The 24,828-nt window shown below is 40.1% G+C and overlaps 1 protein-coding gene across 7 annotated transcripts in view; it reads right to left on the bottom strand.

Moving 5' to 3' along the window:
* Positions 1–24,828, bottom strand: part of CALD1 (caldesmon 1) — a 194,765-nt gene that overhangs the window by 85,927 nt on the left and 84,010 nt on the right. For 6 of the 7 annotated variants that reach the window (XR_004032978.1, XR_004032980.1, XR_004032982.1 and 3 more), the window contains exon 3: positions 19,931–20,042. Coding sequence is in view for 3 of the 7 variants with exons in the window: in XM_030825712.1 (XP_030681572.1) it covers positions 19,931–20,001 (71 nt within the window). In the remaining 4 variants the exon portion in view is untranslated. Of the gene's footprint in view, positions 1–19,930; positions 20,043–20,695; positions 20,895–24,828 lie in introns of those variants that run through there. The other variant, XR_004032979.1, reaches the window with a different exon arrangement.

Raw genomic sequence — 24,828 nt, 5'->3', positions numbered from 1 at the left:
GACGGAGTTTCGCTCTTGTTGCCCAGGCTGGAGTGCAATGGTGTGATCCTGGCTCACTGCAACCTCCGCTTCCTAGGTTCAAGCAATTCTCCTGCCTCAGCCTCCCAGGTAGCTGGGATTACAGGCATGTGCCACCATGCCCGACTAATTTTGTATTTTTAGTAGAGACCTCACCGTGTTGGTCAGGCTGGTCTCGAACTCCTGACCTCAGGTGATCCACCCGCCTCGGCCTCCCAAAGTGCTGGGATTACAGGCGTGAGCCACCGCGGCCAGCTTCTACTGGCCATTCTTTCTTTACACTCACTAATATCGTGGATTACAGTTGGACTCCACTTGCTCAAATCTGGGAGACCTAATGCAATTTGACCCTTATGCATTGTATTTATCAGAACTGCTCTTCTGTAGAGTCTTAGATATCTTTATAATGGTAGCCTAAGGCAGGAGATAAGAAATAGAGTAGGAGAAGAAAGCTTTTCTATTTTAAGATGCTATTTTACTTTGACATTATTGAGTAGTGAAATCAAGCTCTTATTAAGATTAAAACAGGAAAAGCAAGTGGGGCCTTTTTTAAATCTCACTAATTTATAGAATAACAACCAGCCTGGCAGGTTTTTAAGGGAAAATATTTAGTAAAAAAAAATTCAGTTTTCTCATTTAAAAGCCAGAAGCCATCTGGAAAGCTTTTTAATGTTAATACATTATGAAGACAACAACAACAAAAAATAAAATAGATGATACTTAAAAAAAATAGCAGACAGTCACTTCAAATTTGAAAGCCAATGATCTGAAATATGAATTCAGCTTTCTAAAATATGTTGCAAAGTAGAGAGGGCTGAAGTAATCTGAGATTCTCCTAGGCATTTTAGAATTCAGAGTCTTTCTAGAATAACTTCAAATTAGCTTTCCTTCTGACTCTTTCCCAATAGATCTAAGAATCAAAAATTAAGCTGAAAGGTAAGCTGAAAGAATAAAAAATTAAGCCTTCTGAGGCTATTCTATTGGGCTTCTGGGTCTATGTACTTTGAGAGTTCCAGTTCACTAACTTTATTTTAATTACAAATTTTATGTTAACAAATTAACCAAAGGGTGTATTTTACGATAAAGAAACTCCATTTATAAATACTCCTCCTCCTTCTTCCAAATAGTACTACTCAAGGAGCATAAACCATTTATAAAAATGCTCGACTTTACTGGAAAAAAATAATTAAATCCTCATATCTTGATTAAAAAGTATTGGGCTCTAAGGTATTACTTTATTCTTTTTCTTTTTTGATCCATCATTACATCCCAATATTGGAAAACCATTTACCATTTGAAATCTAAACTTTGAACTCAACTTGTATGTTAAACACTCCATTCTACCGTATGCTAAACATTCTATTATCAGAAAGAACGTTGATAAATACATGCCAGAGATTGGCCCTACCCTTATCCTACTTCTGCCCATTCTTCTGGGACTAACTGGATACTTTACTCCTCCTGACCACAAGCTTGATCTTTCATTAGAGAAATTTTTGATTATACAGTTTGTTCACTGTTGGACTCCTGTATGTTTGGCATAAACCCTGTAATTTGATGATTATCTGATTTATAATGCAGATACTAATTGCAAATATACCAAGGGCTTGAGTACCAGAGTAAACAGGCCAACAAAAGGAAATGAACTCTTACCATATTAATATAATTTGCCTCCACAATGCAACTAACTAAGCATAAGTGGTCAAAATTATATGTTGTAAAGGTCCAATTATCCTTAATAATCAAAAAAACACATGAGATAAATCTCTTCATTTCTCTAGAGAAAAGATATGGAGTTGAAATCGCAGTGGCTGGAAGGCTCAGCAGAGGAGTGAGGAAACCCCAGGAGAGTTACTGATGGTGTCAGTATTTAGAAGACACAATGAGTGTCACTAACATTTCTGCCTCCCTCACAAGTAGCTTAGCAAATTTGTCACAGTTGTGCCTTGATACACAAGCATTAGTGTTCATTGGACATTGTATGCTGGTCTTGGGGAAATAAAAGTGAGTAAGATGTAGTTTCTGATCTACAGTTGCTTTCAGTTTGGTGGAGAAAACAGATACGAGAACAAATAAACATATAAAATAGAGGATAATAATTAACATACGTAAAAAGTGCTATGTAAGACCCAAGGTGGGAGTAGGGTTCTCCTAGTAAGCACAGCACAGTTTCCTTCTAATTGGGATAAAGCCAGAATTTTAAATCGTCTGCATTTTCTCCTCAATTCACAACTAGAGGAAAAGGGAAAATAAAATGGCTTTGGTTCTTCTAATCTGCAATTGAAGTCCTAAGCCCTCTCCAGAGGTGACAGGCTCTAGGGAGAGTGACAGGTGACATTTTATTTCACTGTGTTTTCTCAGCATCTGATTTTTGAAAGACTAGAATGCCTGACAGCCAGTCAGCTAGCATAAGGCAGCAGGGTGAGAAGCGTGAAAATTCCTTTGAAACACAGCACATGACCAGCATGAAACCTGCAACTCTACATACAGTTAATATAGAAGTGAATCCAATGTAATCACACAGGCACTTCAACATGATCAACGTATGTCATGCATTTATCCTTTATACTTTCCCTTTATACTTTAACCTTTATACTTTCGACGACATTTTTTCTATATCTTGCTTAATTTTCTCAGCCACCCTGAGAAGTGTTAGTTCTCTCTTACAGATAAGGAAGCCCTGATCTGCTGAACTCTTATCCAGTGTCTTTTCTTCTATCCTTGATTTAAAAGGCAGTCTCTTCAACAGGAGTTAGAGGACATTTAGCTCTAATGTGATAATAAATTGAGAGTGGGGCCTCGCATGATGCAAAGAAAAAAAGTGCCAGAGTTGGAGAAAATGACAAGGTTTCTGGATTTGACCCTGCCACTGACTGTGGGCTCTTGGACATGTTGCTCTATAAGCCTGAGTCCAATGATTTGGGCTTCCAACCCCCTTTCAGAGAACGTAGGAAAGAGAGTGTATGTTAATTTCTGATGACATAACCCAACTGGACACCAGAATCTGTCTTCTAGAAGTAATTCTGCATTTCAGGTAGAGTTCTCATGGAAAACAGACACCTTTCTGAAGGGCATATGTCTCTGATTTCAGCTCTACCATACCTCTGACAATGCCACAATGAGACATCACTTATATGACGTGAGGCACTTAGGGACTAAAGGACTTGGGAATTTCTCTCCGGCCTCAACCTAGAGTTTCAAAAAACTTCATTCTGTTCAGTTCAAAAGCCACTGAACATCTGTAGCAATGATAATCCCTAGGTAGCCAGGATATGCTATGAAGATGCTGGCTCAGGGAAAATACACTCTCATGCTTAGATAGGAAGAGTTAAAGGATGTTAAAAGGTAGTAGCAGGAAGGACAGGTATCAGATATCAGTTCTTTCTACATCACAATTTTTGCGCAAGGCCCCTTAATAATAGGTCCTTTCTCATCTTCTTCATCAAAGGACAAATAGTGAGGGAACATTAGATCCCCCAAATGAACCCCCACTAAAAAAAGATCAAGATCTACACAACAGTTTTGATTAGAGAAACAGAAGAATTGTTCAAGGAAGAAGTGGGCAGATATATACATGTACTGTAGCTGTCAATCATGCCTTGGGAGAGATGCAGTGTGATTAGACCTGATGATGCTTCTTGTCTCTGAATCAGCCTGATAACCCATCACCTCATCCTGCTTGTTTATTTGCTCACTTCTTACTCAGTTATTTTTCATATTAGTCTCTTGAGTCTCCCCCCACCTCCAGAAAACCTTCCAACAGTGTAAAGTTTTCTGTGGGAATAAAAAATGGGTTGACTGCTGTTATTCTAAGCGGGCACAGTAGTGCTACTAGCTCCAGAAATAAAGGACTCTTTCATTACCTAGTTGCTGGTGCCGGCTCTGAGTTATCTAGCTTTTATTTGGAGAGCCCCATGAAGCATGCAAAATTCCCACTGGACAAAAAGACCCAGGCTACCCTTAGAAAAATAAAAAGCACATATTGAACAATCTGCTGGAAACCATCAGTTGAGTTCCTAAATGGTACAGGAAAACAAGCCAGTGAAGATGTGACATGGGATAGTCCATGTCACCCACAATGGAAAATATGAACATTGGAAGAATTTCCTATTCTAAACAATGTGGGGTTTAAAATACACTCTCTGGAGACTCTCCTGAATGTACAGGCTTGTAGCTGCTATTTATAGTGACCGATGTGTACTTTACTGAGATTTTTATCCCAACAAAGGAACTGTATGTGATGTAGGGAGTTATTAAAATGGAAAATAAGCCCTCACATTCTAACCTAGTCAATGGTACTCATCTCAAATGCAATGTCAGGCCTCACTAAAATAGATCAACTAGAAGGAAGGCCAGTAAAAATTATAAAATACCTTAAAAGAAATTTAATTTTGAAAAATGTTCAAGTCTACCTACCTGGTAACTTCTACCACACTAGCAAAACATTAGAAGCTTATTCAAATGGTGAATACATAAAAATGATTTATAATTAACAATTTAAGCTGTTCAATGTAAGTGAATGTTTTTAAAGTTATTTAAAAGGTTTTAAAAAAGTTGTACTCTCCAGTATTTAAAAACTAAGCCATGGAATATAGCTTACATATTTAACATGCTAACCAAAACCTTTATTTATAAATAATTCAAAGTTGTACTTTACTAATGTTCCTGAATAAATGATGAAAAATTCAAAAACAGTCTGCATTAATGCAGATTTAGGATAGGCTAAAAACTGATTTTCCACATGCTGGTGAATAGTGCTCATTAGATAGCAAACTAGTGGAAAGAACTGATTTTATTCACAAAATATGCACATGATTCCTCTTTAACCTGATTCACAGATGAATGAGAATCCACTTACACAGCCCACTTACACAGCCACAGCATTGGTCCAACATGCTCATGTTTCATGCCCTGTGGTACTTTCTTGTAGCACCATTTAGGGACCTTTGGGGTAATAAAGGTCAAGAACTTCCTTGGAAGACTTGAAAGCAATTGAAGTCATCATTTCTGTCTGCCAGTTCCACCTGACCAAATGACAGCTGCAAATGCAGATCTGTCACTCCTGCTGGCCAATGAGAAAATCATAGCGCAAAAGAGAGAGGTTCAATATAAGTATTGGATAGCTTTCATTACCTTTTTTTTTTTTTTTTGAGACAAGGTCTCCCTCTGTTGTCCAGGCTGGAGTGCAGTAGTGCAATCATGGCTCACAGCTGACTGCAGCCTTGAACTCCCAGGCTCAAGTAATCCTCCCACCTCAGCCTCCAGAGTAGCTGGTACTACAGGCACACACCACCACATCCAGCTATTTATTATTATTATTATTTGTAGAGATGAGGTCTTCCTATGTTGCTCAGGCTGGTCCCAAACTTCTGGGCCCAAGTGATCCTCCCACCTCAGCCTCCCAAAATGTTGGGATCCCAAAGGAGTGAGCCACTGCACCTGGCCTGTATTTTTATCTTATTTTGATGAGAATTCTTTGTTCACATTGTATACTTCTTACAGCTTTAGACAGCATAAGAACGTTTATCTTGTGGTTTATTTTTCTTTTTTCTTTTTTTTTTCTGAATATAAGAAATTGTTTATTCTCTGATTAATATAACTTTTATTCTAGCTCTTTTTTTTATTATACTTTAGGTTTTAGGGTACATGTGCACAATGTGCAGGTTTGTTACATATGTATCCATGTGCCATGTTGTTTTGCTGCACCCATTAACTCGTCATTTAGCATTAGGTATATCTCCTAATGCTGTCCCTCCCCCCTCCCCCCACCCCACAACAGTCCCGGAGTGTGATGTTCCTCTTCCTGTGTCCATGAGTTCTCATTGTTCAATTCCCACCTATGAGTGAGAACATGCAGTGTTTGGTTTTTTGTCCTTGCGACAGTTACTGAGAATGATGTTTTCCAGTTTCCTCCATGTCACTACAAAGGACATGAATTCATCATTTTTTATGGCTACATAGTATTCCACGGTGTATATGTGCCACATTTTCTTAATCCAGTCTATTGTTGGGTTGGTTCCAAGTCTTTGCTATTGTGAATAGTGCCTCAATAAACATACGTGTGCATGTGTCTTTATAGCAGCATGATTTATAGTCCTTTGGGTATATACCCAGTAATGGGATGGCTGGGTCAGATGGTATTTCTAGTTCTAGATCCCTGAGGAGTCACCACACTGATTTCCACAATGATTGAACTAGTTTACAGTCCCACCAACAGTGTAAAAGTGTTCCTATTTCTCCACATCCTCTCCAGCACCTGTTGTTTTATTTTTATTTTTTCCTGAGGCAGGGTCTCGCTCTATCACCCAGGCTGGAATGCAGTGGTGCGATCTCGGCTCACTGCAACCTCTGCCTCCTGGTTTCAAGTGATTCTCTTGCCTCAGCCTCCCCAGTAGCTGGAATTACAGGCGCCCACTACCATGCCCGGCTAATTTTTGTATTTTTAGTAGAGAAGGGGTTTCGCCATGTTGGCCAGGCTGGTCTAAAACTCCTGACTTCAAGTGATTTGCCCGCCTCAGCCTCCCAAAGTGCTGACATTACACGCAGGAGCCACCATGCCCAGCCTGTCCTGTGTGTTTAGAAAGACAAACTTCTTGCCCTCTCAGGGAAGTGGGCTCTCACTGACACCTTTACCTGAGAGTCTGGAGAGAATCTTTGGAATGCCTGGATCCCAGGGCCCTAGAGAAGCTAGTACCTAAATTCGTATGATCTCATTTCAAATTTTATTTTAAAATAAATGAATTATTCAGGACACTGGTTACTTCTGTGGGTGGGGAGGTGAAAGGAAGGGATTGGAGAGGAGCCTGGGGCATTGGAAATGTTCTAGGTCTTAGGCTGTATGGTGAGTTTATAGGATACACATTAGGATGAGTTAGAACTTCCATATGTATTACATAGGATTACTTTGTATGAATCAGTTTTTTCATAATTAAAATGAATAAATTAGTAATTTGGGATACAGTTTTTCAAAATCATTTTGTAACAATTAGGCATATGATTTTCCTTATGTTATTATTACAACATTTATATATAATGTTGGCATTGAGAAGCTTCTGGTTGATGCTTTAATGGTAATGAAACCATAGATTATGCAATATGAAAAGAGAAATGATAATTTCACAAGGCAAAAAGTATTTTAAATATAGTCATCTCTCAGTATCAGCAGGGGAATATAAATGCTATGTACATAGTTGTTATACCGTATTGTTAAGAAATAATGACAAGGAAAAAAGTATGTACATGTTTAGCACAGATGCAACCATGGTAGGCCTAACTACATTTTTTATCTGGGTTGGTTGAATCCTCAGGTACGGAGAGCTGACCATACATGATTAATTAAATTATATACATACATACACATATGTATATATCATTGTGACAAAGACCTTGATATGTACCAGACTATTGTATGCTTTTGTCTTGATTTCAAACAAGTAGGGAAAATGGAAAAGAACTCTTAATAATAAAAAGGTAAATTTTCTTTTTATAGGGAGACCTTTATATCCATAATTCTCCCATCACTTTCAAGGTAGCTGCTAAAACAGATCTGAAACAGAGAAAAGATTAGACACTGAGCCATCTGACACATGGAGTTGAACCTTGTTCAGTGTTACCCCAGATGGAAGCTGCCAAAAGGCTGAGTTTCCTCAGAGGTGACCCCAGAGAGGGCTTTTCTGAGCGCGCCTTTCTTACCATGTCCTTCAGCCAGCAGAAAAACAGCAACAAGAGGTAACAGACTGAGCACTAATCATGTTTTAGGAACTACTAAGTGCTTTATAATCTGCATTAAACCTTATAAGGAAGAACTGTTTCGATGGCCATTTTCCACTTGATGAAATGGGCTGAGAGAGGCGGAGTAGAACCACCCTTGAGAATCCAGCTGGGATTCTGGGATTTGAATCCAAGTCTTCATGACTCTAGATCCCACTCTCTGAAAGGCACCTGTCCCACTCCAAATCTGTCCCATCCTCCCCAAAGATAGTAGTGATAAATGTAAAATATTAAGCTTCTCTGTTAGCAATCAAATCAGTTCTTATCTTTTTCATATTTAGAGAGAAAAGTCATTTGATGAATTTTCTAAAAACTGGTAAGAATGGAGAAATCCTACATAACTTAGTTTCATAATTAAGCTTTGTTTGAAGAAATCATGCTAACACAGCATATACCAAATAAAAGTCTTCCAAAATTGATGGAAAATGGGATTGTAGTAAATCACCATAGTTTTTTTGTCCTTGTTGACAAAGATGCCAAAGTTTGATTCCCAGTTCCTGACAATTAACTGGTATCATTCTGCCTATCCACTCATCTTTCTTTGTTTTTCAGTTTATTCACTGTAATCTGACCTAATCTCCTTTATTTAGAAATATTATCCATAAACGGTTTTTAAGTTTTAGAAAGCACTCTACATGCAGTACCTTGTAGAATACACTCTTTTCCAAAAGTATGCTTTATTTTCCTAATCAATAGCCATAGACTTTTTTACATACAGCAAGATCAGGATGGCTTTGTTTGTCCAGGGGCCCACACTATGCAAACAGCTTAGCTGGGTGATCTTAAGGGGATATGTCTCCTAGGCTTGAGTTTCTTAATATTTAATAGGCAGTTTTAAAATTCACTAGATCAGGGATTCTTGGCCAGAAGGCATTGGCCCCCAGGAGGTCTGCGGACGGAGGTTCATGATGCCACTGAATGTAAGTGCCAAGTTTGGTGGGTGCATATGTGCATTTTTCTTGGAGGAGGGTCCAGAGCTTTCATCAGTGCCTCAAAAATAGTGTGTGGTCCAAAACTGAATACATAACGTTCCCCTGCGGAAGATGATTCATAAGGTCAGAGACAGCCTTAAGTTTTTAAGAGTGATGATGTGAGTAAGTCCCTGTCCTAATGATGTACAGTCTTATTGAAATAAGTCCAGTGAAAAGTCAAGAATAGTCGTATCAACAGCCTTCTTTGCCTTAAGCAGGGAAACTCGATCTTCTCTGTTTCTATTTTTCTGTTAAATGGGAATAACACAGGAGATTTTCTGAGGGCAGACAAAACAATGACTGTGCCTTATCTAAGCAATTTACCTGAAGCATAAAAAATAGTTCAACTAGGCACAGTAGTCTTTGTTTAGTCTATTGCTGTTGCAGGACTTTCCTTAGTTCAGCTAAAGACAGGGTTCTTGTCTGTCCCACGGCCACGAAAATTTGGGCTCACAGATGGTTTAAGGGGTGAGCAAAGCAGGATTTCATTGGGTGAAAAGGAAGTGTAAAGGGGGAAACAGTGACTCTCTCAAGGCCGGAGTCCTTCTGCTAGAGCGATTCCCACCCGCCATTTGAATGCCCCGTTCCGCACAGGAAGAGGCGGGGCCAGGCTCCTCGCAGCTGCAAACCTCGTGAACTTCCTGAGGCTCCACCTCAGTGCGCAGGCTGGTTGGAGTTTCTGCAGGGACTCCCTCCCACCTGGCTGTCTCGTTGCCACATAACTGCTTTGAATGAATTTCCCCAATCTTGGGGAGTTATTTTGCCATTATGGAGATTATGGATTTTCAGCCAAGACCACCGGTTAAAACATGAAAAATTCTATGGATCAATTTGTTTCAGTGGGAAGGCTTTGAGATTTGAGGCAGGCAGGCAGAACCGGGTTGTAGTCCTTAGTTATAGGAAGCTGAACATGTTACTTAGACTTTCAGACCCAAGGATTCCTCAACTGTAAGTAAAATATCCAGCTCACAGCGTTGTTTGGATGATTAAATGAGATAATGTATATAAAGTATATCACCTAGTACCTGGAATTTGGTTGATGTTAAACAAATGATAGTTCATTTTCTTATTAATATTAGACAAAAAATTTGGCTGATACTTTTTTTCTACTTGAGAACTATTTTTCTACGTGAGAACTACTCTAAATTAAACTTTTAAAGTGAAATTCAGAGAGATGTTTTAGACATTATATTTAAAATAAAGAATATGTCATTCATGAATTAGAAAATCAGCCACATGTCTACAATATGTAATTTTGAACTCCTCATGGAGCAATAATATTTGCCAGGTAGACTTCGATGTTTCCAAAGGTTTAATTCTTTCCCAACTGCAATAAAAACATCTCAGCAAATTCAAGGTCAGTATAGAAAAGAAGCTTTGTGGTAAGGATGCAGGAAGTTATAATGACCGAGATGACAGAGACATAAAATTCGTATTCAGGGCCAGGTGCAGTGGCTCATTCCTGTAATCCCAGCACTTTGGGAGGCTGAAGCGGGCAGATCACAACGTCAGGAGTTTGAGACCTGCCTGGCCAACATGGTGAAATCCCGTCTCTACTGAAGATACAAAAAATTAGCCAGGTGTGGGGTGGCATGTGCCTGTAATCCCAGCTACTAGGGAAGCTGAGGCAGGAGAATCACATGAACTCGGGAGGTGGAGGCTGTAGGGAGCCAAGATCGTGCCACTGCACTCCAGCATGGGTGACAGGACAAGACTCCGGCTCAAAAAAAAAAAAAAAATTGTATTCAGTGAAATTTTATTTTGTACCAAAGGCCTACCAAAACATTAAAACAATTATAATAATAACATCTAACATTTTTTGCACATATACTATATGCCAGGCATTGTGCTAATTTTTCTACATCATGGGCCAACTAGTTTAGTTGTTTTTTTTTTTTTAAGACAGAGTTTCACTCTGTCACCCAGGCTGGAGTGTGGTGGTGTGATCTTGGCTTACTGCAACCTCTGCCTCCCGGGTTCAAGCAAGTCTCCTGCCTCAGCCTCCCAAGTAGCTGGGATTATAGGCGACTGCCACCATGTGCAGCTAATTTTTTGGTTTTTGTTTTTGTTTTTGTTTTTGTATTTTTTAGTAGCAATGGGGTTTCACCATGTTGGCCAGGCTGGTCTTGAGCTCCTGACCTCAAGTGATCTGCCCATCTCGGGCTCCCAAAGTGCTGGGATTACAGGCATGAGCCACCGTGCCCAGCCTAACCTTTACAATGACTCTATGAGGCATTTTTATAGATAAATAAAAAGGAGCAAGAAATATTTAATTTATCACAAGGTAACCCAACTACTAGCTGTCCAAGTCAGGATTTGAACCCAGGTGTGTCAGACTTCATAACCCACACACCTAACTACCACATCATCCTCCCTTTTCCTAGATGATGGAGGATTGTTAAATTATAAATGTTACATATGGAAACAAACAAACAAAAAAAAGCAAAACAAAATTGATTTTTAGTTTGTAAATGTGTGGACTTATGTATTTGTCACCTTCTTTTTTTTTTGCAGCTAAGAATGAAGTGATGGATCAGCATGTGAGACCCTTAAGAATCTAGATATTTATTTTTTTGTACCAAAAATTTAGATGTAGTTATTGAATGGATGCCACTTTGGGTAGATCCTAATTCTTGATGTTCTCCTGGCAACCATAGCATAGGCTACTTTTAGGTTGAAAGGAATTGTTAGGCTAGTGGAAATTGGTCAAATTATGTCATCTTTACCTATAAATTGACAAAGGTAACAAATAATGTCTATTTAGAGTGAGTGAGAGAAAAAAAGTACAAGAGGGAGAGGATATCAATGTGTATGTGTATTTTTATGTGACTGGACACAAACAAATAAGGATCCCTATACATGGGAATTATCTACTTCATCTTGTTCATGCCCCTATGTTCAAGTTGGACTGAAACTAAAGAAATCTTTGTAAAAAGTATAAATAGATACCAAAACCTATAATTTTTATGTCAAATAGATATGAAACCTTCCAAAAATATTTTTAAATGTCTTTCAAACCAATTACTTGAAAACAAATCTTTTTTTTTTTTTTTAGATGGAGTCTTGCTGTCTCCCAGGGTGGAGTGCAGTGGCGGGATCTCGGCTCACTGCAAGCTCCACCTCCCGGGTTCACGCCATTCTCCCACCTCAGCCTCCCAAGTAGCTGGGACTACAGGCACCCACCACCACACCAGGCTAATTTTTTGTATTTTTAGTAGAGACAGGGTTTCACTGTGTTAGCCAGGATGGTCTCGATCTCCTGACCTCGTGATCTGCCCACCTCAGCCTCCCAAAGTGCTGAGATTACAGGTGTGAGCCACCGTGCCCGGACTTTTTTTTTCTTTTTTTTTTTGGCGGGGGATGGCATTTTGCTCTTGTTGCCCAGGAAATGGTGTGATCTCGGCTCACTGCAATCTCCACCTCCTGGTTTCGAGCAATTCTTCTGTCTTAGCCTCCTGAGTAGCTGGGATTACAGGCGCCCACTGCCACACCCAGCTTATTTTTTGTATTTTTAGTAGAGATGGGGTTTCACCATGTTGGCCAGGCTGGTCTCGAACTCCTGACCTCAGGTGATCCACCTGGCTCAGCCTCACAAAGTGTTGGGATTACAGGCGTGAGCCACCGTGCCCAGTGACAGATCTTTTAATTTGAAAGTATGCGGTGACTCACGCCTGTAACCTCAGCACTTTGGGAGGCCAAGGTGGGAGGATTGCTTGAGTCCAGGAGTTTGAGATTGGACTGCACAACATGGCGAGACCATATCTCTACAAAAAATAAAAAATAAAAGTAAAAAACTAGATGGCAGCAAATTCTAACTTTCTTTTGCCCCCTGGAGTGATCAATTTTCTGAGAGAACTGATGGGAAATTTTGAGCAAATCTAGCTACTTTGATAATTTAGATAGCTTCAAAGGAATATTGTATTTAACTTCTTAATGGAAAATAATGTTCTGATGATAAAATAACAGAAATTTCATTTTAAATGATTTTATTTAAAAATGTCAAGGTCCTGATGCTAAGCATTTTGAATAAGTGTGTGTGTTTGCCTGTGTGAGGGGGTGTATGTTGTATAATCATTAATTGGCCGTTTCTATTAGATCATGTAAAAAAGTCTCAGTGACACAATTCTGGGAGGGGACTTTAGAGACCCCATGGATTTTTAAAAATTGCTTCTTTTTATAGTGTAGTAAAAATATTTACTTTCAAATGTCTAATCATCAAGCTATTTCAGAGGCCCATAAAAATGTATGAATGATGACAACAGCAAGTGTTTTCATTCCCTTTATTTATGTCTGTGAGCTTCTGAATCTGATAACGTAACTCTACAATAGGGGCCTTTCTTCTGATCAGTGAGAGGAACTCATGTTGGGTGCAGAAAGCAGATGCTGGGAACGTCATAAGCACATCTTGGAAAGTGAGAGAGCCGTTTGTTGGGGAACCAAGCCCAGTGTTGGCCAAGTATGTCTGCTGGAGATTTTCTCATGGATAAAAGCATCACTGCTGGTTTTTCAGAAAATACATCACAGCTCCTTATGCCTGTAATCCCAGTACTTTGGGAGGCTGAAGCCTGTGGAGCACTTGAAGCCAGGAGTTTGAGACCAGTCTGGCCAACATGGTGAAACCTCATCTCTAATTAATACAAAAATTAGCTGGGTGTGGTAACGTGTGCCTACTCGAGAGGCTGGGGCAGGAGAATCGCTTGAACCTGGGAGGCGGAGATTGCAGTGAGCCGAGATGGTAACACTGCACTCCAGCCTGGCCGACAAAGTGAGACTCCATCTCAAAAAACAAAAACAAAAACAAAAACAGAAAAACAAAGAAAAAAAGAAAATACACCATAGCCAAATATTCTTTTGGCCAAATTTTTTTGGCCAAATTTTTAAAAATAACTTAAACTGGTGCTAATTCTTCCAGCTGAGACAATACAGTCCTTCCTCAAAAACTGTTACCGATCACAGCCACTCAAAGCTCTTCAGTCAGTCACGAATTCCTGCCTTTCATCTTGCCTATGGTTCTTGTACCGTCTATGATGTGCAAAACAATCCACAAGGCTTTCATATTTTTATTTTTTATTTCCATGTTTAGAGAATCAAATTAGATAATAATAATAATGAGTTTATTGAATGTTTATTAGATGAATAACACTGTGTTAATACTTTCTTGTATTATCTTTTTACATCCCCACAAAAACCCAGTTAGCTGGATACTTTTATTACCCCCATTTTGTAAAGGAGGATACAAGATATTTGAAAGATTGAATAATTTGGTAGATCCCATAGTTAATAAGTGGCAGAGCTGGGATTTGACACTATAGCTGCCCAATGTTAAAGCTCATGCCCTTAACTGCCAACTACACCGCCTCCCATCATTATATGTCTTGGGGTTGCCTCATTCACATAGAGCATAAATGTTCCATTCAGACATAGCTAATTCTGGGGCCGGCGGCGGTCCGTCTTTACTAGACACACATAAAATGTCTAGCACTTTTTTATACTTGCTGAACAGAAAGAGAACTGGGTTTCTGTCTCCCTCTTTCCTGGTCAGAAGTATGTATTTCCTGGTGATGCAACAGCACATCCACACATAATCCAGAGCAGACAGATTAGGAGTGCAGATGGGAAGAGACATAGAAACAAACAAATCAAGTGTTGATGAAGATGCACGTGGACCGGGGAAGAGGCACATGAAGGTGCACCCAGGAATACAGAGATGAAGGCAGAGGAGAGGGATTGAAATAAAAGAAACAGAAAGGGAAGCAGAATATAGCTTTTTTTTTTTTTTTTTTTTCCAGATTATAGTGCAGTGGCATGATCGTGGCTCACTGCAACCTCTGCCTCCCAGGTTCAAGTGATTCTCCTGCCTCAGCCTCCCGAGTAGCTGGGATTACAGGCACCAGCCACAATGCCCAGCTAATTTTTTTCGTGTGTGTATTTAGTAGAGACAGGGTTTCACCATGTTGGCCAGGCTGGTTTCTAACTCCTGACCTCAAGTGATCTGCCTGCCTTGGCCTCCCAAAATGCTAGGATTATGGGAGTGAGCCATCACATCCGGCCAGAATGTATCTATTTAACTTTTTACTCCCATGAGATTGGTGGAGGATAATAAACAGCAAAACTAAATTTTTATCTATTTGTTCAAATGAGTAATGGCTTTTAAAATATAGTTTAATTTGAGATGTGAGCAAATAGTGCCTTTTGCTTAGAAACAATGCATTAAGGATTTTCACTGATTACCTGCTCATTCCATTCTGCCTACTGAATTTTTTTTTTTCCCTCTTTTGGTCACGATTGCTCTAAAGTTACTAATCCCCTTAGAATAGGAGCTTAGTGACTACTGGGATACTATCTCTACTGGTGACCACTGATTCCTATGGTTCGGTATAGTATCTTGCATTTTGTAGGTATTCAACATCTGTATTTCTTTTTATGACAAAATGAAGTACTTCCTTCCTTTTTGCCAAATCTAAAGACCTTATCTCAAGAACTCAGAGTGAGAAAGCCAAATGGAAGACAAAGAAGGACGAGGTAATGGCATAAAAGTTGCACAGGCTAAGGGGCAAGACAAAGAAGGAAGAACTTTTTTTTTTTTTTTTTTGAGACCGAGTCTCACTCTGTTGCTTAGGCTGGGGTGCAGTGGCCTAATCTCGGCTCATTGCACCCTCTGCCTCCCAGGTTCAAGCAATTCTCCTTACCTCAGCCTCCAGAGTAGCTGGGATTACAGGCACCCACTACCACGCCTAGCTACTTTTTGTATTTTTAGTACAGACGGGGTTTCTCCATGTTGGCCAGGGTGGCCTCGAACTCCTGACCTCCCACTTCAGTTTCCCAAAGTGCTGGGATTACAGGCATGAGCCACTGCGCCCAGCTGGAAGAACGTTTTTGATGCACTACGTTTGCAGTCGAGGTCATTTGAAGTGAACCGGGCTAAAACCCTTAGAAGGAGATATGTGGATGACAGAGTCTCAGGACAGCTCGGATGCAGTGAATAAATGCCAGTCCCAAGCACACGCAAGCCAGCATGGCACAAAGCCTGCAATCAGCTTGCAAAATAGTCTTTGAAAAGGTCTATTTCTGAAGAATAAAATGTGTAAAAATTCGCTTTATTTTAATCTGTGGTTATAGCACCAGGTAAAAGTACAAGTTTTAAATTGTTTATCATATCAAAGTAAAACTGCATCTGGCAATCAAACTCAATACTAATTAAATAAGAATAACAGGGTATTTTTATTTGGAAAGTTTTTATGGGTAAGGAAAGTCAATGGACTTTCTCTTCTCTGTAGTATGCCCCATCCCCCACACTGTCTGCAGGGGTGAAGTGTACAAAGGCTGTGGGTCATCTTTAATAAGTTTGAACCCATACGGGGTACATGTTATGTTTGAGGATATAAAAGTATAATTTCTTGATCTTTTCTTGGTTTTAGATAGGTTGAAAAGCATTAAGCACACACTTCCCAACACTGTTACTCCGTGGGTCTATTCTCAGTACCTAAAATAGAGCTTGTAGTAGAATAGATGCCCAGTAAAAATGTGTTGAGAGTAAGTGAATGAATCTGCAGCTCCGAGCTTTGGAGCCATTCTAGTTCCGTAGTTGGTAACTGCCCTCCAGATCAGGGATGAAATATTTCTTTTAGTTCCCTAAATTCAATGAGAAGTTAAGTCTTCTCCCATCTGGGCTCAGGTATACTGCATAGGGCCATAGAATTATTTTTTTTCAAAACAGCAAATTGTCTTAATTTTTATTTGGCTTTAAATAAAGTAACATATGATCATAGTAAAGAAAAATCAATAATACCAAAAGCAAAAAAAAAATTAAAATGACCACCAATACCCCAGAGAAAATGGCTAGTCTTATTTTAGAGAAGGAAGCCAAGGTCTGGAGCTGAAGGAAGAGGGACTTGCTCAGGGTCTCATGTGCCCTTTGTCTTCAGATCAAAACCATGATTTTAGATGGCCTTGATTTCAGCTTCTGGCCACCTGTTTCCTGCACATACCCTGCACTTTCCCACCAGAGCTGGCTGAACCATAAAGCCTGACTTTCACTATTCCCATAAATGATCAGATTTTACAAAATCCTGAAGGGTGGGCATGGGCTTACCAAATCTCAGAATAGCAGAACTAGAAGGTTCACCTTGAAACATGGAAAGGTAAACTTAGTACAAGTATAAGGAATTATGTAAGTACTACTCTTTCTTAAGAAGAAAGAAAGAACGAGAGAGAGAGAAAGAGGAAGGAAGGAAGGAAATGAATGGAAGCAAGAAAGAAAAGGAAGGAAAGAGGAAATAAAAAAACAGAAAAGAAAACAACATAATATCCCAAATGAAGTAATACAGACAGAAATGTAAGTTAAACAAGGTTAGGATTAATTTGTGTAAGTTTATTTTAGGTTATTCAGGGTACATAACTGAGATTTACTGTGTACATTCCTTTTACGTCTGACATTAAAAGAAGACAAATTCTTCCACACAAAACAAAAAAGTCGAAGAAACGAGCCATGTAGCTGTGTGGTCAATTCTTAAGCAAAGTCCTGAATCTGAAGAAACTGGGTTTATTTACTTTAATGACAGTATGGCTCTAACCACAGCAATTTAGTTCTGTCACAACTCTGTCAATGATTCCCTGACCCCCTATTCACATGGAAAGGAAAGAAACTGACAATGGCAATCTAGCCTGATGCCCAGTGTCTACATCCTCAGTCCTGAGTCTCTCTAGCCACAACTCTATCAGGCCTGGCCCTACACCCTGGCCTGTCTGCTTTCTGATTCTGTTACACTTTGGTTTCCTAGCATGCTGTGAGGTACATAAAGGCAGGAACCATGTCTACTTCTTTACCACCATTATTTTTCCCATCCTAGCACACTTAAACCTGGTTAGTGCTTAATAAATAGTTGTTGGATGAAAGTATTTTGTAGACTATCATGAGAACCTGAGGTGAAATAACACAGCATTGGAAGGAATAAGAGGTGTGGTTCACTGAGCCCAGCCACCGCCCACAAAACTTCCATGTCCACCATGTCCACTCAACATTGGGCCTCATACTCTCCCTGGTTCTCCCCCATCTCCCTGGTACGTTGTCTTCTCTGATGGTTTCCATTATACCTTGATGACCGCTCACTTTTTCTACATTTGCTTTTTTGGGAATATCCCCTCAGCTTTTGTACTAGCACCACCATACTGTGTCTGCCTACATTTATTTCTCTAATAATAATTTCTCTCCCTTTTTGAACAAAGAGTGAAATTTCCTATCTCCACATGCCTGCAGGAAATCTCCTTTTGGATGTGGTTTCTACCTGAAATTAAACACTGCTCCTCTGACCATTCAAGAAGGGAATCCTCCATTTGGGACAAAGCAGAGACTTTCCTTCCAGCTCCTCAGACATATATTCTTTGGAATCATCTATAAGTTCTTTGCTCTCCTAAAAGGTTTGCTAATTCTCCCTCTGTAAAGACTCTCATATTTGATCTTTCTTCATTTCCATACTCACTCACCTGATTCAGGCCCTCATTACCATACTATCTCTTCCAGTGCTGGTATCCCCATATTCTAGTCCACTGTAGATAAGTTTCTCCAGCATAGTGTCATCACACGTAACTCCCTTGTTAAGTCTCTGTCTATTCTTTGTATGGCAGATAGGAACAGCCAAGATATACAAGTCCAATCCATCTTCCCTCACACACTCAACAGGTTTCTTGTGCCAGGATTCTTATTTCCACTTCTGCACTTTTGCCGGTGTCATTCCTTCACCTAGACAGGCTCCGTTTCCCTCTTCATTGCCATCATTACCTCCTCCACGGCTCACCTCCACCAAGAAACTTTCTCTGACTAATTCCATTGCAGGATGATGACTACCTTTCCTTCTCTTGGCATGATGGTTTAGCTCTGGCTGTGCTGCTATGCTATTTCTTACTTGTTTGGCTGGTGATAATGGTTAATAATAATAATAGCTGTCATTTATGAAAAACTATCATTTATGAAAAACTATCATTTATGAAAAACTACTATGTGCTAGGTACCTGACTAGGCTATTTATGAAGCTCAACAATCTTCCCAACAATCACACAGGCTATGTAGATATTATGCCTGTTTTATATATAAGGCAACTATGGCTTAAAGAGAAATCATTTGCTCAGGGCCACACAGCTTGTAAATGGCAAAGCTAGGATTTGAACCAACAGAATGCAGGTACAATCCGTAGTGCCTTGTGGACATGTTTAGTCATTTCATGAATGCCAGCTGACTCTGGCCAAGTTTATCATAGGCAGTTATTTTATCTTTTGCTTTTGCATTCTCCATGCAAATAACTAGAACATAAGAACAATACTTTTCATTATAGCTGTAAGTTTCCAGTTTTCTGCTGTGGTATCGTTAAAGTGTCATCTTTCATCTGAGCGTTGGAGTTACTGGGAAAAAAATCGATTTGATTTTAAGGTCATTGTTTAACATTTTTCTCTCTGTGAATGCTTAACCTGCTTTCTCAAAAGAACATCTGATTTAAGTCACATCAAATACCACACTGTCCTTTGTTCTGAGGCCTAAAATGTTAAAATATGCATTTATGCCCCAGGTTTTACATGCCAATGCTTTATCTCCCCAATTTGACCTCATAGTCACCACTGTAGAGGCCTCACACGACATTAACAGCTTCCAATTACGCCCAGAATCTCCTCGGTAACAGAGCCCACTATTAAACTGTACTATGCGGATCCCTAGAGTTGGATATTTTTCTAATAAGAATGAAAATTTTTCACAAGATTCATCCAGGGCTTTTTGCCTTTATATTTTTTAGATTGAAGACTCTTATTTCCTAAATGGTTCCAATATTCAATACTTGACATTTTTCTGTCATTTCTTATTATATAAGCTTTTTAAACCTTCATTCACACATTACTTTTGTCATTTAAAGCATTCCAATGTGAAAGGTATTGATTAAATGCAATTATCAATATGCAATTATCAATTGATTCCTCTCAAATCTCTCTTTTTCTTGATCCTTGTTTGTTTTCCTTTTTTAAATGCTAAATTTAGAGTCTTAGCAGAAAAATTTTCCGAAACTACTTTTGCGAACAGTTTAGTGTGCGATATGACCACATTTGGCCTCTCAGAAGGATGGTCTTTGAGGCCTGAAACCAACGTTGTTAATAAGGGAAGACAAGTATTTTTCACCCTAGATCCTTACCTTTCTGCTTCGAGTCGCATCTCCTCCCTCTTTTGCCTTCTAAGTTCTCTGCGACGTTCAAAATCATCCATGGTGTGATTTCAGGTTCAGGGAGACCAGATGATGTCTGGACCTGAAGGAGAGGAGGTAGAGTCAATATCACCGATAACTCAGTGTGTTACCTCTCCTGAACCACTGTGGGCCCTCTTTCCCATTTGTCCTTCTCCTGATTTTTCTTTACTCTTAGAAAGCTGATAAGGTAGCCAGTGATCAGTTTCTGACTCCTGAGCCGAGTTAAATTCAGTCTCATTCATGAATCTCTTAGAGACAAATAAGTAAGATCCCAAGATTATATATTCTTTAAAAAAGACCTCAGGAGACAGAGAGGTTTTGAAGACTTGAAATATTGGTAGAATCACTTGAAATTCTACTGAATGATTTTGGTCTTTATAACTTGCTGAACCCCAGACCAAAGTTATGAAAAAGTGAACAAAGGAGGAGGAAAGCAGGAATGATAAACAGAAAAGGAAAGTGGCAAGAAGAGGTATATGTAGGAACTAGGAGAAAAGTGAAAGCGAGAAATAAAATAATACAGTGTCTAGGCATATAATGTGCATATTCTTAAAGAAGCATCAGGATTTTAATAAAGACTGCAGCAGTAACATCATGAATAAACATCATGAAGCAACATTTTTAAAAGCAGTTAAGTGGTGATCAAGCTGTTTTCCAAGCTCTAAAATCACTGCTTTTCTACGGGTGTAACCCAACCATTTTACCCTTTCCTACCTCCTCTGTGATGGTTTTAATTCCGGAAAGACCTTCCCCTTCCAGCTCTTTAAATGAGGAGCCCGTTTCCCCTGCGTTTCTGTTCCATGGAGTCAAGTATTCCAGAATTCCCCTGCAGCCCCCAAACCCAAAATGACTACCAGAAAGGGGGAAGCGGGCTCTTTTTGTCCTTGCTTTGTTTACAGAGCTGTCAGTGGTTAGTTAAACTCGGCCTGGAATCTGGCATTTAAGGCCTGCTTGAAGATTGTTTCCTGTGCGGAACGGGAGGCCTCAACTTCCTCTGGAATCCTAGACTCTCTGCTGCACTCGAATCACAAAAATATTTTCCAGCCCTTTCTGTGCACATGAGACGAGCCATTTGCCCTGCGTGAAAAAATAAGGAGCTTTACAAAACCTAAAGCCATCACACCTGAAGGCATCTTTGTTTGAAGGAGCAAAAAACAAAACTTAGATTTTGAAGCCAAGTTCAGAAACCTTCTTAAATAAATTGTCCAATTATTTTATTTTCAAAGGTTTTTTTCCCCTCTTAAAAAACCCCACAAAAACAAAAATAAAAGCTCAGCCAACAAAAGCAAAACTATACAATGTTTGAATTTTTCCCCTTTTTTATCCTCTAGGGTATTATCAATGCTGCTTATAAATCTTCAGAAATTCAAATCTTGGTGTTTATTTGGAGTTTTAAAATTTTGATGTTTATCTATCTTACTCTTACCAAGAGTACTTCCGGAGACTTTGCTACTTATGAAGGAAACAACCCGTTTTCCTCATTATTTCATCGACCATAAAGAAATTTTTCTACACTTTCCAATCTAGTCTGTAATTATCAGAATGGAAAAAGAAAAAGTGATTTGAGAGTTCCCTAAGAGGCCATCCCAGGGCCCTTCTCCCTGGGGTAGGCTCCTGTTCTGACCACAGGGCAGGAGTGTGTGAGGACAGCCCTGTGGGCAGGAGAGTCTAAACTCGTGGACTCGAATGCCAGGTGCAGTGGGAGAGTAGACTCTTCTCTTCCTTCAATGTGGTCTTTTGTTGCATATAAAGTGCCTCTTGAATAACTATAGCAATAGCAAACAGACATGGGAAAAAGAGGTCCTATAAGCAAACACTTTTACGTTTTAAAATTTATCCAAGTAGCTTGAAGAGCATCCTCTAAGCCTCTGTCTGGTTTTTGCTCCTACCTCATCAAATTTAAGTAGTCATTCTGGCTGTTTGTCAGCAGCAGTGGTTCTCAGCCTATACCTCTGGTAGAGGCGCTAATGAGCGGTGCAATGAATATCTCCAAGCAGGCTGGAGATGCACATGGTCTGCAGAGCCCGGCAGTGTCTTGGAATACTTAAGAGGGAAGTCAAACTAGCATCGCGAGGTCAGTTTGGCTGGCCATCCTCACTGGCTCTTAACCCACGCAAATTCTTTTTCTCCTACCCATTCTCTTCTCCCACTCCTCACCTTCTCTTGCTTACTTGGGCACTTTTTCTTTCCCAGCCATAGAAAAACTACCTGTCATTTGAATGCTGCTGAGTATACATGTGGGGGCACCCAGAAGGAGAGAGTGTGTGCCATTTCCTACAGACCAGTGCTTTTCTAGGTAAGGCTTTGTTCACATGAGTGGGTGTAGCTTAGAGGAAAGCGCAAAACCACATCTGTGTACCATGTGGTATCACTCTCGGTGGTGTGTGTCTTGTGTGGGGGAGAGAAGGTGTATGTGTTTTATGAAAATGGCTCTCAGTATCAACCCAGGATGGGGCTGGAGATCCTGCATCATCCCTGCACCCTTATATCCCAGAGCTTTTCCGCCCTTCTCTAGCATCTTTCCTTTGTAAGAGGAGACATGTCTAGGTAGAATGGTAAGTGATTTTTTTTTCTCTTCTATGTCCCCAGGCAGTAATCCCTCATTTCCTGCCCTACCCCTACTCAGTGCTGAATTCTTTTCAGCAACATTGGTTAGGAAACAAACTCCCAACCAATGAAGGGATGAAAAGTCAAGACAGGGAGATTCCATCAGTCGTGAGGCTCTGGGTGTCACAAATAGAGTAGTGTGAAAGAGCTAAGTATTGATGTTTGTGACAGATGGGTTCTCGGAGAGTTTTATGAAAATCTAAATTTTTGTGCTGGAGGGGGGATTGTGGTCATGCTATTGAAAGATTTACTGAGGTGACTTCTTTTGTAAAGAGGGGAAAAACAAAAACCTTAACAGAGGCAGATGTCATTACCTATGGATATGTCTGTGTTTTCAATATGGATTCTCATAGATTGGATTTTCTTTTAAAAGGGCATGCCTACACTGCCATGATTAAGAAATAAGTCAGTGTTAAAGGTTTCAGGCCAGATGCAGTGGCTCACGCCTGTAATCCCAGCACTTTGGGAGGCCGAGGTGGGTGGATCACTTGAGGTCAGGAGTTTGAGGCCAGCCTGGCCAACACGGTGAAAACCCATCTTTACTAAACACACAAAAAATTAGCTGGGTGTGATGGTGGGTGCCTATAATCCTAGCTACTTGGGAGGCTGAGGCAGGAGAATCGCTTGAACCCATGAGGTGGAGGTTGCAGTGAGCTGAGACTGGGCCACTTCACTCCAGCCTGAGTGACAGAGCGAGACTCCATCTCAAAAAAAAAGGAAAGAAAAAAGATTTCAAATCACCAAACACACTGCCCTTCCTTTTTTTTTTTTTTTTGAGATGGAGTTTCACTCTTGTCACCCAGGCTGGAGTGCAATGGCGCAATCTCGGCTCACTGCAGCCTCTGCCTCCTGGGTTCGAGAAATTCTCCTGCCTCAGCCTCCCGAGTACCTAGGATTACAGGTGTACACCGCCACACCCGGCTAATTTTTGTTATTTTTAGTAGAGACGGGGTTTCGCCATGTTGGCCAGGCTGGTCTCGAACTCCTGACCTCAGGTGATCCTCCTACCTCAGCCTCCCAAAGTGCTGGGATTACAGGCGTGAGCCACCACGCCCGGCCTGCCCTTCTTTTTGAACAAAGCCACAAGCCTGCGGCCCGGGGGATTGGCATGATGTGACAAGAGGTGTGTCCTGCATCTTACCACCACGCCAGGGCTTCCGGGACTTTCCTCTCTTTCCTTTCCTTCCTCCTTGCTTTTTTTTTGTCTGCCTGTTTTCAAAGGCAGAATATTGACTGGTATTTCTTCTGACATTAAAAAAATTTTTCTCTTTCTTTGTCACTTTTTTTTCTTCTCTATCTCCCACGCTGTGTCGGAAATGAAAGTATATTTATATTTATTAAAACCAATTTATGGCTCTTTTCCTTTAAAAATTTAGTTCAATAGCTGATGTGCATCTTTCAACCAAGAAATGTATTATGTTTTATATTCACAAAGTTTTTGCTGTTTTTCTTTTTCCCTCTATGGGCATGTAGCCCTCACTATAGATATTTCCTGTGATGCCTTTATAAGGAGAACTAGTAAGTTTCTGCTTTTGTTTGGGTCAGTGTTGGTGGCAGATAAGCCATTTTAGGTGTGTGTGGGTATGCTCACCTGTGTCACCTGTGCACGAGCATGTGTGTAAATGCAGTCAAGGCAGGAGATGTTTGTGAGCAGGTGGCTTTCTAACCCAGGACTCAACACTTAGGGACAAGGCCATGTGGAAGAAGCTAAGTCTTATCTACTTTTTGGGCAGTGCCAATATTGGTCTTGGAATGCAAGAAGAATAAAATCTGTTGTGTCAGGGACACTGAATAAGTTAATGCAGCATCCAAAAGGAACTAACGTTTATTGAATATGTACTATGTGGCAGGCTGTTTTTTAAGCCTTTAACATTTTTAATGAATAGACTTTATTTCTTAGAGCAGAAAAAAAGCGAATAGAGAGTACAGAGTTTCCATTTATTCCCCACTCCCTGACTCCTGCCTACATTTTCTCCAGCATTTGGAGATAGAGTCTTTGCAGGTGTAGTCAAGATGAGGTGATTAGGGTGGTCCCTTATCCAATATGATGGTGTCCTTATGAAAAGGGGAAATTTGGCACAGAGACAGACACACACAGAGGGGAGATAATGTGAAGACATGGTGAGATGCCATGAGAAAATGGAGACAAGGAAGACCTAAGACCACCAGAAAGCTGGGAAAGAGAAATGGGACAAACCCTTCCCCAGTGCATTCAGAGAGAGCCTGGCCATGCTGACACC

This window comes from Nomascus leucogenys, chromosome 13, assembly GCF_006542625.1.
Source record: "Nomascus leucogenys isolate Asia chromosome 13, Asia_NLE_v1, whole genome shotgun sequence".
NCBI lineage: Eukaryota > Metazoa > Chordata > Mammalia > Primates > Hylobatidae > Nomascus > Nomascus leucogenys.
Note: the sequence above shows the minus strand (reverse complement) of the source record. Positions and strands in the feature narration are given on the sequence as shown.